This window comes from Bactrocera dorsalis, chromosome 1, assembly GCF_023373825.1.
Source record: "Bactrocera dorsalis isolate Fly_Bdor chromosome 1, ASM2337382v1, whole genome shotgun sequence".
Classification (NCBI taxonomy): Eukaryota; Metazoa; Arthropoda; class Insecta; order Diptera; family Tephritidae; genus Bactrocera; species Bactrocera dorsalis.
The window spans coordinates 6,591,740-6,605,985 of NC_064303.1; the positions used below are offsets into that span (position 1 = coordinate 6,591,740).

At 36.0% G+C, this 14,246-nt stretch overlaps 3 protein-coding genes across 5 annotated transcripts; 1 reads left to right on the forward strand and 2 right to left on the reverse strand.

Moving 5' to 3' along the window:
- Positions 1–4,465: 4,465 nt before the first annotated feature.
- Positions 4,466–7,035, reverse strand: LOC105225320 (probable serine/threonine-protein kinase yakA). The gene is made up of 3 exons (XM_011203719.4): positions 6,173–7,035; positions 5,520–6,103; positions 4,466–5,450 (listed from the first exon to the last, which is right to left on the reverse strand). The coding sequence occupies exons 1-3, from the start codon at positions 6,224–6,226 to the stop codon at positions 4,943–4,945; spliced, it is 1,146 nt and encodes a 381-aa protein (XP_011202021.2). The 5' UTR covers positions 6,227–7,035; the 3' UTR covers positions 4,466–4,942.
- A 470-nt stretch (positions 7,036–7,505) lies between these two features.
- On the forward strand, positions 7,506–9,072 carry LOC105225321 (geranylgeranyl transferase type-2 subunit beta). The gene has a single exon (XM_011203720.4). The coding sequence runs from the start codon at positions 7,693–7,695 to the stop codon at positions 8,716–8,718; it is 1,026 nt and encodes a 341-aa protein (XP_011202022.1). The 5' UTR covers positions 7,506–7,692; the 3' UTR covers positions 8,719–9,072.
- A 190-nt stretch (positions 9,073–9,262) lies between these two features.
- LOC105225323 (nucleoside diphosphate phosphatase ENTPD5) lies at positions 9,263–13,793 on the reverse strand. 3 transcript variants are annotated; one of them, XM_011203721.4, is made up of 6 exons: positions 13,385–13,793; positions 11,361–11,514; positions 11,156–11,299; positions 10,440–11,082; positions 10,037–10,379; positions 9,263–9,978 (listed from the first exon to the last, which is right to left on the reverse strand). In XM_011203721.4, the coding sequence occupies exons 1-6, from the start codon at positions 13,415–13,417 to the stop codon at positions 9,889–9,891; spliced, it is 1,407 nt and encodes a 468-aa protein (XP_011202023.2). In that variant the 5' UTR covers positions 13,418–13,793; the 3' UTR covers positions 9,263–9,888. The 3 variants fall into 3 exon arrangements, with proteins under 3 accessions (XP_011202023.2, XP_049302633.1, XP_011202024.2); XM_049446676.1 differs by lacking the exon at positions 13,385–13,793 and adding an exon at positions 13,255–13,335; XM_011203722.4 differs by lacking the exon at positions 13,385–13,793 and adding an exon at positions 11,614–11,771.
- Between the last annotated feature and the right edge of the window lie 453 nt (positions 13,794–14,246).

Here is a 14,246-nt window from a genome sequence, read left to right on the forward strand (position 1 = left end):
ACCTGCCCTAACCAAATTTTCACCTATTCACCTATGGGACGGGGAAAGTTCTCCGATTGTCATTCACTTAGGAGTGGCCAGAAACGATTATTTTACATATGGCTCAAACAATTTACGACTTGGGGTTTTAAACCAAATATACTCTGGGTAGCCTAAGAACATCCGTTTGAAGGCGAGCTAAAGCGAAAAGGCGAACCATCCCCCTTACGCTGGGTTTGCGAACCGCCACGTAAAAAACGACGCAAATGAAAAATTACCAACAGCCTCGGAAGGGAAACTCCCCATTTGATGATGACCATGGCAAAACGGTTTAAAGGCATGCACCTGGAAGGTCCGATCCCTCAATTGGGAAGGTGCCGCTGCCCAGCTGGTTGATGTCCTCGTTAGAGTAAAGGCTCCACCGTCCAAGAAATGCGATAGACGGGACAAGGACTGAGGCGAGTAGGTCCTTATGGTATTTACGTCAGTGGCCATTTAAAAGACTGCGAATTCGGTGTGGGATTCGTGGTGGGAGAGAGACTCCGTTGTCGAGACCTGGCGTTCACCCCGGAACGTCTGGCCACAATCCGACGAAGTTCTTCGACATATCGCTGATTTGCGCCCACGCTCCGACTGAGGAGAAGGACGATGTCACCAAAGATGCCTTCTTGTGGGCAAAGAAGATATCTTTGCAACCATGCTTATCGGGAAAAACTATTTTATACGAGTTTTGGAATTTCAAATCGCTGTAATAGATACCCAAGCGCTAATATCCAAGAATTATGATTGAACTTTTGAAAAATTACAACAAAACAAGGATTACAGAATTCGTATTTACCGCTTTTTACAAGTAGGTTACTAATTAGTTCCAGGCCATGCTAAGATTTGGATGGTTTCAACTATAGCAAATCAAATCACAACCTGTATAAATATAATACTCATTACGCCACAATATTTTTGAACTGCTTATTTTTCGAAAACTTTCCTTTCGAGCCCCCAACAACACCGATAAGCGCTGATAACCTCTACACCTTGTAATATCATCTTACACGCTAATGGGGGTAGCAATGAGCCATGCAACGCTGCTTTTGACAAAAATATAAAAATACATTTGTAGATCTGTAATTATCATTGCATATACCTACATATAGTATATACATACATATGTATAAGTATGTAGTGTTATGTATGCCTTCGCGTCATATTTGCGGCATTGCACTGGCGCTTGACGCAAACAACAGGTTGTTGACAATCAAATGCTAGCCAAATCATGACACTTACAAAGGTTCACATATTTACGTACGTACATATGTATGTATAGATGAATGGATGTATGTAATATAAATATTTACATATTTTTGATACAATATATAGAATTTCGAGTTATAATTTATACATACATAGATACATATGTATGTATGTCTTCTTACATTATTTGTTGACTTAAAACTGGCTTGAGTTGTTATGCGCTTGAAATTATTATAAAAGAAAGGCAATGAAACATATGTACAATGATTAAAGTAAATAGTATTCAAAATGTCTGTTTTAAATTAGCCAAAACACATGTTAATTAATTTGTAGAACTATTTTAAAGTGACTTCGGGGGTTATATCCACCTGAGAATTACAAATTTCGATTTTTTGTTAAATTGTATATACAGAGTGATCCATTTCGAAGTACCTACCCTACTTTTTTAAAGAAAAAACACAGAAACTTCAAAATTAATGGGGAATGTTTACTATCATTCGAAACAACATTCTGTGGCATTTATTTTTTGAAGGCTATCTGTCTCAATTGTGGCCGTGGCTACGTCTCGGTTGGTCCATCCATTGAGTCCAATTTTCGATTACTCGTTCGAGCATCTCGGCTGATAACTGGCGAATGACACGTGTGATGTTTTGCTGCAAGGCCTGAATCGATTGGGATTGTCCGCATAGGCTTTAGACTTTACATATGCATTCCCACAGGAAAAGTCTAACGGTGTATATCACACGATCTTGGCACCAAGATTGGCCAATCGTTCAACCCAAATCGTGAAATTCTCTGCTCACTGAAGTGTTCTCTCAATAAATCCATTGATTGATGCGATGTGTGAGAAGAGGCGCCGTCTTGTTGAAACGAAAAGTTGCCGAGATCACGAGCTTCAATTTCAGGCATCAAATAGTCGGTTATCATGATGCGATATCGGTCACCATAGTCGGTTACGTACTCACCGGCATCATTTTTGAAGTAATATGAACCAATGACTTCATCGACCTACAAACCACACCAAACCGTTGTTTTTTCTGTATGAAATGGCAGCTCTTGAAAGTTTTCAGTTTGCTATTCGTCCCAAATGCCCCAATTTTGCTTCTTTACATACCCAGTTAGCCAAAAATAGGGCACAAAATTAACAAAATTTGGCTCGAAAACGTCGGATCGTCTTGGAACTTTTCAAAAGCCGAAAGCGATTTGTGAATTTTTAATAACAATTTTTTAGAAATTCAGTCATTGTCAACTGGTTTGCGGAGATACCGGCCTAAATCGTCTTCTTGCGGTGGTCAAAACTCTCAAGCCGCTAGCCGGGGTGGCTCAGAGCAAAGACAACTTACAAGGCAATCGGTCGGCCGGTTATAAAGTACACCACCGCTATATGGTCGCCTGGATGCAGCAGAACGCAGATGGAGAAACCATTACCCCTGGAACCAACTCACTTAACCTCCTCCTCCCTTTGCTCCGAGCGCGGCCAAAACAGCTCATTTCCTAGGACCGTTAAGTGACTTCGATGAAAGCTAAGATGTTACTTCACCCCAAGCAGGGTCTAGATACTCACAACAACAATAACAATGAATAATCTTTTTTACAATTATCAGATGTCATCACATTTGGAAGCTTGTTGCCACTGCATGTTCGTGTTCAAACATATCTATATTTATCTTCATTTATTTATATACACTCGCGTGAGCACGGACCTTTTTGTTTACTAATTGTGCTAATTTTTATAATCCAAAGATACATACATATGTAAACATAAGACCTATATACATATACTTGCAAGCATACTTTTATATAAACAGGTAGGTTATTGGCGTAGAGGATGGAGTCATGTGTAGAAGTTCACTCAAGTGAAGAAAGTTCTGAGAGCGCCATTCTCTTAGGAGTGTTCAGAATCGATTATTTCACATTCTTTTTGCTCACGACTTCCGGTCTTAGAGCAAGTATCCTCTGGGTGGAACATCTGTTTGAAGGCGAGATAAAGTGCGAAGGCGAACCATCCCTGCCTAGGGTTGTGCGCTGAGTTGGGACGCGTCACGTAAAAAACGCCCCAATGAAAAGGAAACAACATGTAGGTAGTTCTATACTTGTATATGTATTGGACAAAGAAGCGAAGCAAATGGGTCTGGTAGAACGAGGGAAAGACGAAATATACCCTTACATCAAACAAACAGTCGTCGCATTCGCCTAGGCCCCACGTCCGTGTTGATAGTTATAACTTCGAAGTATTGAAAAGTAAAATTCTCTCAACAAACAAATATTAAATTCTACAAGCCACTAATCATCCCTTTTTTGGAAAGTTTGTCGCGTTTGAAATTTTTTCCTTTTTTGAAAATATTACGGACTTATTAAACTACCCTCGTTCATTTCTTCTTCTTTATTGGTGTATACACCGCATATGCGGTTATAGCTGAGTTTACAACAACGCGCCAGTCGTTCTTCCTTTTCGCTGCTTGGCGCCAATTGGAGATTCAAAGAGTAGGTCTTTCTCCACTTGGTCTTTCTAACGAAGTGGAGGCCTCCTCTTCCTCCGGTACTGCCCTCTGAATACTCTCAGAGCTGGAGTGTTTTCATCCATTCGGACGACATGACCTAGCCAGAGTAGCTGATGTCTCTTAATTCGCTGAACTAAGTCAATGCCCTCGTATATCTCGTATAGCTCATCGTTCCATCGACTGCTTGATTGAACTTTGCATAGATATTTCCTTCTAGATGCGTAGATTTGAATCACTGTGACTTTATTCCCATAGCGGACGTCACTCAGTAGACAGCTTCGAATTTCTTATATAAAAAGGTTCTGATAAAATTAGTTTTTAATAAAGCAGGCGAAATTATTTAAATGATTGTGAAGCCAGTGGTGGTAAGCGTCTAGTATCGTTGTAGTTGTCCTAGAGGAAGTAACGTTGAACGTGATTTTTCATCGTTTTTTTATAGACTGCAAGACAATCGATAAATTTTAATACAAATTCCACACCATAATTTTTGAGAGCCGAGTTAATATATAAAAATATTTAATTTTTTCCAAAATACCTTTCTTTAATTCAAATGAACATGATACACATATACGTCATTTACATACATACATATGTAATTTGCAATAGCACCAGACTGTGGAAATCTCAAAGAATCATAATTTACATAAAAGTTTTTTTATTTTTTAATTTTCTTTTTTTTACTTTTTAGTGGCTTTGATAAGTTTGATTCATGCAATTTACGGACATTTTTTCTCTTTCAAAAACCCAACGAATGTCATGTAGGTAGCAAAGGATAAGCATGTGTCTATGTTAAGGTATTAGGCGTATATAAAAAAATGTATCATTGTATCGAAGAAAATATTACTGTTATTATTATTTATGTATAGCGATGCTATAAAATTTTGGGTGTTGAAAATTAGTTATTGTATTTGCTTTAAAAATGTATCCAATAACTGTGTGTAAGAATTTGCAAAGGTCAAAAATGCTGTTGACTTTTAGTTGAATTAATTTTCCATGCAAATTTTTTTGCATGAAAGTCGCTGATATTACTTGAGAGATATTGTTGAGACTGTTGGATGTAGGAGAAAATTAAATGTGTAATATATGTGTAGCAGACAACTGAAAAATGGCTAAAAGACGCACGAACGCAGTAAGCATTATTAATAAAATATTTATTTTTTTCTTTACGATCACGGCGATGTTTGAGTAAATATCTTCCGTTGTAATTAACCGCGTTACCGACGCATCTGGAAACCATTGGATCCATCCGGACCACGAGGCAAACGTAAAATGCTCTCTTGCTGTTGTAGTCTTAAAGCCGATGATGAAACGCTCCCGCCGACTACGGGCGACCATGTTTGATGTTGGTTCTGTGGTTGTGGCTTCGGATGTTGGTGCTGATGCTGCAACGTAGTCGGTAGGGGAAGTGGCAGCAGCGCTGACATTGAACGGGAGTTATAAGCGGGTGGTATCTGTTGTTGTTGCTGTTTCTGTTGCTGCATATAATAGTAGTTAGATTGTTGCTGCTGCTGTTGTTGTTGTTGTTGTTGCTGCTGATGATTGTAATAGTTATTATACATATTTAGTGGCGAACCATTACCACCACCACCACCTCCGCCTTTGCCGCCAGACTGATTGACCTTGGGGGAAGCGGTGTTGCCCTTGTACGCATTGTTTGTGCTGACAGTCGTGTTTACAGTGGCGGTTGTTGATGCAGTCGAATTATTCGAAGCGTTCGACGCGCTGTCGCATTGAAAAACAAATATAATTTTAAATGGTATTTTAGCAAGTGGTCTCGAAAAGCTTACTCACCCCACATCATCTTCGGGATTTTTTGCTGACCCTAGAATACGTAAACGGGCTTCTGCATACTCTTGCTCACGTTGTTGCAATGTTTTAATGGGCTGACGCGGCTTAATACCATTATTACGCGGCTCCATTGATTGAGTTGGACGACGTAGTATCTTCACAGTCTGCAAATTGGTTGGCGTCGCATAATTCTGAGACTGGAACTCGTCGGCCGGTTTATGTAACATCATCATAACCGGCTGAAATGAAGCTGTCATATCGTCCAAGGGCGACTTTAAATCAGCGGCAGTGGTAGTACCGCCTAATGCGGCCTGTACATTGCCACTACTGTTATTTGCGTTGCGCTGTAGTAATTTCATCGGAACGGTTGCGGCGACAGCAGGTGTTGGAAACTCAACTGTGGAGAACGTAAATTGCTTGGGATCAGCTGTTAAAGTTGTGTTTGTATTTTTGGAAAACACTGCAAGTGAAGAATTTGCTGAATTTGTCGAAGTTGTTGGCAAATTTGAGCACTTTTTGGCACTATCGGTTTTTTGAGGTTGTGTATCCTGTTGTTTTTGTTGTATCTTCTGCAATGTATCTGTCAACTGAAGTGTGGGAAATTAATAAATGAAATAGTTAATTGAAAAACGAAATATTGCATGCATTTTACTTACACCAGCTTCATCAATTTCCTCCCAATTGTCTAGCACTTCGTCACCATTGGACATTTCTAGCTGGTGGCGTTTTGGTAGACTGGTGTGTGCAAATTTCTTCACACCTGGATTTGGAAACAAGTGGTATGCTTCAGTGTCCACCTATATCCTTCTGAAGCACACAGATTTGCCACGTTGTGAAAAATTGTATAAACTCAACGAATTTCAACAATGTTCAAAACTCCAAGCAGCAACACAGCAATTTGTCTTTTGCTAAGAAGTCTGTCACTCTGCTTTTTTTGCTTTTATTCGCTGCTTGCGCTGTACGGCCGTCTGCTGCTGCTGTTGCTCTGCTTCGCCTTTCACTTTCGTCTTTTCCTGCTGCTCGCACTGTTCCGTTTCCCCTTACTCATGAATAATCCATGTGTAAGTTTTAAATAATTATTATTTTTTAAAATCTTATTTTCCCGACTGCCCTTGGCAATGCAAACAAATTTAAAGACCTTCCCAACGATTATATGGTCGCCCTTTCTGTTACGTTTACTGACAATAGCAGCGCTGCTGCTGTTTCCACAACTTCCAGTTCCTCGATGTCTTTTCACTATTTCTTTCGCTTCAGCCAGCGTTGCAAATTTTCCACTACACAATGTCTTCACGCTTTTTTCAGAATTTGCGTTTTCTATTTTTCTATAATTAATAGCAAAATTTACAAACTGATTTACGTTTACACTTCGAATTTCACACGTTTTTTTAAATGAATTAAAATAGAATGTGTGAAATTTGGGTGGAATATTAAATTTATATTCTCCTCTGCCACCGCTGCTGCTGCTGCTGCTGCAACTCCGCTACTTCCACGAATCACGACTACGGAGATAAAGAAGGAAATGATGAGCAATCACAAAGAAATGATAAAATATAAAGGCAAGAAAACTGTGGAATGTGGAACACAAGTGGGTCTGTTCGCTTACTTCCATGTGATATGTAATTAGAGCAAATTTTCAACTGATATTTAAAAACAGCTGATAGTAGTCAATTTAAATCAAAAAACTAAAAGATTGAGTCTTTAAATAATTTTTTCTATAACTTTATGTTTTACATATATACATAAATACCTTTTAGTTTTTTGCAAGCACTATATATCAAGGTTGGAAGTAGTGTAAAATTGTTAAACATATGCTTGATATAAAAGAACCTCATTATTTATTTAATCAGTATTTTTTTATTAAAAGCGGTCGGTTGCACTTTTAATGCAAATTTTATTTATATATAAATTGGTATTTACGACTTCATAACATATACTTAATATTATAACGGCGTTGAAAATTTGCGAAAGGCGCTAAGCTCTAATGACATTTTTCTTTTCATTTATCCAGCTGACATTCTTGATTAATAATTATTTTGATCTTGCCTATTTCTATTTTTACTTTATCAACCAATAACAACGCGCTATTACAGCAAAAGAATTAAAATTAATCAGTGCAGCATTGTAGATACATATATACAAAAGTAAAAATTTAGTCTTTAAATTACGAGTCGCAAAAATGGATTTCACAAGTTTTGCAAAGCCTAGTAATGTGGACGGAAATAATGAAAATAACTCCACGGATTTACACTTTTGGAAACATGTTGAATATATTGAGAATCATGGAAAGGACCAAGACGATTACGAATACTGCATGACCGAATTTTTGCGTATGTCAGGTATATATTGGGGTGTGACAGCCTTAGATATAATGAACCAGCTGGATCGTTTGGATCGTACATCAATAATAGATTTCATACGTCGCTGCCAATGTCCGGTTACAGGTGGCTTCGCGCCATGTGAAGGTCACGACCCCCATATATTATACACACTTTCTGCCATACAAATTCTCTGCATTTATGACGCCTTAAATGAAATAGATTGTGAAGCTGTTGTGCGCTACGTAAGTGGCTTACAACAATTCGATGGCAGCTTTTTTGGTGACAAATGGGGTGAGGTGGATACACGTTTTAGCTTTTGTGCTGTTGCCATACTTACATTATTGGGACGCATGGAGGGCACAATTAATGTAGATCGTGCAATCAAATTCGTAATGTCGTGTTGCAATCAAACCGATGGTGGCTTTGGTTCGAAACCGGGCGCCGAATCACATGCCGGCTTAATATACTGTTGTGTAGGCTTTCTTTCGCTAACACAAAGTTTACATCTACTCGACGTCGATAAGTTAGGCTGGTGGTTATGCGAACGTCAACTCACATCGGGTGGTCTAAATGGACGACCAGAAAAACTGCCTGACGTCTGCTACTCATGGTGGGTGCTCTCTTCATTAACCATTATGGGACGTCTACATTGGATTAGCGCCGAAAAACTAAAACAATTTATACTAACGTGTCAAGACAGCGAAACTGGTGGTTTTGCTGATCGCACTGGTAATATGCCTGATATCTTTCATACACTTTTTGGCATCGGTGCTCTTTCGATATTGGGCTTTGAAGGCCTCAAAGCGATTAATCCTACACTGTGTATGCCACAATATGTAATCGATCGTTTGGGTATCAAGCCGCAAATATTGTCAAAACCATAAAATGTAAATGATTTTCGGTAACAGCCATATTGCGCAAAGTTCTAAAATATTCTGTTAAGTCCATAAAGTTTGCACAACTACAAAAATAAGTTATTAAAATAAACTTTAAACTGTTTTATTTTATTATTTGTTTATATTAAGTATGATGTAAAGAAAATGTAAACTCCAATTGCTTTAATTTCTATATGAACCGTATCAAAGATATGTAATATTAACTTTATTTTTTGTTTGTCTAAACAGATTTAGTAAATGTAATAGTCAAGATAAAATAAGAAAACAGAATTAAAGACATTTGTATGAAATAAGCGATAAAATGTACAATAATAAAGAATATATGTAATGGACACACGTAAATCATTTTCTTTTTTTGTGGTGTTACAATGCATATTTAAGCCTTAAAATATTTGTATTGCAGACCCTTATTAAATAATCCACATAATGTCATCATCATACACAATAAACAACAACGACATCATAGATTCCGCTGCATGTCATAACAAAGTGTTGTTTACATAGCAAAAACAATAATTCACAGAACGAGCAATTATTGTTGATTTAAATTATTATTCATTTATTTATCATTATTTAATAAAGTACAGTACAGCATTAGATCGTCAAGTTGCAATTTATTTGTAATATTTACACAATCCAAACAATATACCACTACAATCATATAGGTAAAAGGGTTTTTGTTTTATATACACGACACTTTGTAACATTTAGGAAAAAAATATCTAAACAAAAATTAAAAGTAAATCATATATTGATAAACTCAATGCCAACACATAGTGTTTAGCGGCAGATAAATGATTAAAAGCCACGAATAACTTTAAACAAACACATTCCAATGATTCACAAAAATATCAATTAGTCACACTACATTAAGATTATTGAATTGAAATAAAAGTGACAACATTTTAGTTTACTAAGGCACTAAGGCATTTAGTTACAACATACAATTATTAGCGCTAAGTCCTAAATAGCCTCGAGTATTTGCACATTCCTACGGATAGCCGCTGCTGCACTGGCTTTAGAAATATGGGGTTCTTAGTTACGTTCTACACAGCACTTTAAATTTTTATACTACCAATTCATTAGCACTAAATAAAAAAATTTTATATGTATACTTTTTGGATGTGTTTGCGATTTTTTCATTATTCTAATTTAGATTTAGGAATTGTATTTTTCATCGCTGGTCAAAACATTGTACGCACAGCCCAACGCCCATGAAATTTCATGTCCATCGATTTTCTTGTAAAGCTGCATATTAAAGACGAAAAATTGTTAGTGAAAAAATTAAAAAAAAAATCTAGTTTACCTTTATTTTCTTGCTATCGCCCAATCCGTAACCTTCGCGCAATAAAACCGATATAAAAGTCAAATCGAAGCACATAAAAGGCTGTTCGTCATTCGCAATGCTACATATTTCCTCCGCCTTTTTACGATAAGCAGACACTGTAATCTCACCGCCTTGGAAGGGGTCAATAAGCCCAGATTCGATGGCACGTTCAAAATAATAACTAAAAGCAGCGACCGTATGTTGCTTCAATGTGAAGGGTTTCGGTTTAACCAACGGTAAAACTTGCGTTTTGACCGCCTCTAAGCACTGCTCAAAGTCTACAATCGGCTCTTCAGCTGTAGATTTCGGATTAGGTTTGCCACTGTAAGAAAACAGCAAATATTTAAAATATGCATCAAAATACACATCTGCAAGCTTTTACCTCACTTTATATTGTACATTCGAGTAAGTCCACGTACGATTGTTAATTATCGGATTAACGCATACAGATTCGACATTAGTCTCATCTTTGCTGTAACCCTTCGTAAATACTGAGTGACGCGCCGCCATCAAACCCAAACCTAAGTAACTGTGCGTAAAAACGGCAATTTGCCGATTCAATGTATTCACTTCGTGCATATACTTTTCGTAGAGCGGTAATTGATCGGGATCTGTAGGTGCAAAAGTGACTTGTGTACTACCGCCACCCAAATCCAAGGCCGCAGCTTGATTGATTTTGGAAAGGCGACCAAGCAAAAAGTTAACTGTAAACCACGAAAAAATTCCCTCGTCAGTTCCATCCATAATCTCTACTGCGTCTGGCTCAACGCTAAAACCTGATTTTTCGAAAAGTTCACGCACGGAATTTAAGAGATTTTCGGCCTTGTGTTGTGGCAGAAGCCGCAGGCCGGCTGTTGCTTTAAGCACTAAAGGCGTCGTTGACCATTTTTCTTTGGGCACAAATGCTTTAGCGTCATCAAGTAGCAGTTTAATGGAATGTGCACCTTGGGATGGATTCTCCGCAAAGGACGAGAGTCCCGGCTTGCGTTCTTTGAAGAGCTCCTCAGACAAGACCAGCTTGTTGTCTTTAAAATTTTAGTAAACAATTATTATTAATATAAATGAAAGCCTAAATAACTGAATATAATTTTTACTTACCAATAAAGCTTCTATCAAATTTGTATGCCAAAACGCGACTACCGGTCGAACCAGCATCGATGATAACAGCAAACTGATTGCGTGTATAACCTAGTTTTGATGCCAATCGTACCAAAAATGGGCTGGTGGAGTCCAAGTAAACACCTACAGTTAAAATTATTATAATTTCTAAATTACTGGTTGAATTATTGTTAAAAATATTTACCGAAAAAGAATAGCAGAAATATAGCAGACAATACAAGACAGAGAAATGACAGCTTCAGTCCTCTAGGTAAGCCCTTCGATCCACCACCGTTTGGACTTGCAGATTTACGTCTAATGCTAGCAGCACCACCCGCTTGGTCATCGTTTGTGTTCAACTACAAGTATGAAAGAAAGTTAATGATATTTATTATTTGTACACATTTGTCGTTTATTTTTTTCCCTGAAGAGATTTACCGACATTTCGGTAAACTTACCAATTGATATTCAAACATCATTATACGACATTTAGTTAAACATTTTGTTACGCTTTATGGTCTAAATACACTTAAATTAAGCCATTCGGCTGTTAAAATATTTAACTTTGTAAAAGACTATCTCAGTTTTAGTAAAATTGTTGTAAATGCGGCAAATTGAAATGTCAAAAATAATTTGTTGTCGTAGCAGAAGGTCGGTAAGAAAAATAAGTACAACGATGTTATCGAAAACCAGCTGAGCACTACAGCACGTATATCGTATTATAGAAAATTTTAATGTACACTCAGAGAACGTATATACGGTCTCTGGTATAAGATAAGCGGCATATCTCAAAAGACGGTGGGGGAAAATACCAAAAACTTAATAAAACAAATACTATTTTTTATTATTTAAATATGACATTTAAATTACTTTGCTATTTTTTCTATATTAAATACATAACGTAAAATTTTATACAGTGGAAAATATTAAAAAATTTAAAAATAAAAAATTAATATTATATTTTCATGTATGGAATTATTTAATTAGAACTTTTGAGTTTACTTTGTTCATTTCTTTATATTCAAAACATACTATTTAATTAATAACCTAAAATTTAAAGGTTTATGCTTCTTGTGTGAAAAGAGCAAATATGTATTTTGAAATGTCATTTTACTATTTAATTACCAAGCAAAATTTAACTGTGAGTCAATTAAACGAAAAGCGTTTTCGTATCATTTATAAAAAACCTTAACAGTTTATCTTATCTAAAATCAGCAAATTTTAAAATTGTACCAAACAAATTTCATTACATTTATTATACCCGACACTAGACATTCTCTTATCAGTGAAGTGTGTATAGTTATAAGTAAAAACCAAGGCAATAGTGGTTAGATATGTATATGTACATAAATAAATAATTTGCAAGCACACCATGACACAGCAATTACATATGTATATACCGGAATTTTCGAACTTACTATATTATACAAGAAAATTAGATATATGTATATATATCTGAACTTAGTCTAAATTTCAAACTATTTCTTTGTTTATATGCTTTTATATTCGTAGAATGATCTTTTTAAAAAATTTTTTTGTATGCAGCTGACAAAACAGTGGAAAAACAAAGGTAAACTAAATAAAAAACATAATTTAAATCTATTCATGATAAATGAGCCCTGACCACAGAGAATCTCACGTCACAGCTTATTTTTTTTTTAATGACCAACAAACGCATTACAATAATGTCATTAAACTTGGCATCAAACGTGCAATTTTATATATAGAAAAATAAACTTTGATCTAACACTAAATAGCTTGTAGGTATTTGTTACGATAGAAATGATAATTACTTAACAGCATTAGTGAACTTGGCAAATATACATATATGTATGTATGTACGACAATATATATAGGTATTAGAAGTCAAATAACATACACAATATAATTTAAATTAAGTTAAATTTCCCATTTTACAACAGAATTGTCACTAATATATTTGAGATGAAACAGTATTTTATGTTTATGTAGTGCAATTAGGCTATAAACCAGTATAGCCTCCTGATCTCGAAAAAACACGAAACTATCAACTGCAAGTGCAAAGGTTCTTAATAGTTTATCCCATGTCATAGAAAGCCAAACCGGTAAAACTTGCCCACCTCACAATCCATTCTATTGCTTATGCCTTCTGTAAGCCGCTAAATTTCGGCTGAATTTCTAGCTTGTCGCTAGTAAGAATAATACTGAAATCATAAAAATTTAAAACAATACATTTGTAATTTTGCTCACCTTACGTTGCCGCACATCTTTTGGCGACGTCATCTTATTTTATTTGTTCGTTATTTGCTTATATCAACGTAATGCGCAAATAATATAATTTTGATTAAGCACTGCTAATGTCAAGTCGTTATATTGGCTAGTTACGTGCGGCTAATAAAAGCGAATCAGTTAGTATCAACTAAATAAATATGAACAATGCACTGGCTTAGAGTGTTTACTTTATTTAGAACGACTCTACAAGTTGGACATGTTTTCTTTCGTCGCGTTGTAAGTTTGCCCTTACTTCGAACTTATTAGTGACAAGCAAATATTTTAATGACACAGTGTTCTACAAATTTAACACATTGCGCTTTAATTTCACAGGAACTACTAAAATTTAGTGGCGAAATGCGACAGCGACCGGTAATGCAAAGGCAAACAAACACATAAATGTTAAAATAGTAAGTTGAAGAATGGCAGCTCTAAAAGTGGAAGCGCATGCAACGCTGTGGCTGATGGGAGACACAAACATTTTTTTGCGGTCTATATTTCTTAGCTTTGGTTTAAATGTTGCTATTTTTTATACAAATAAATAAATAATAATAATAAGGATATAAGGTAGTGGAGAGAAAAAGCAAAGCCGAATTAATAAAGCATGTCATATAAAACTAGTATTAAAAAACTTTACATTATCTTTATTTTGTAATTTTGATATACAACATGAATTTTTTTATTTTACTATTAACAAACAACTGCATAAAAATAATACAAATCAAGAAATTATTCCTTAAATTTGCAAATTTTTGCAATATTTCCACCTTTCAAATGGCTTACCATGAACTAAGAATATGGCAACGCGTGTCAGTCAAAGTCAGCTGTAATGCAGTCTTGA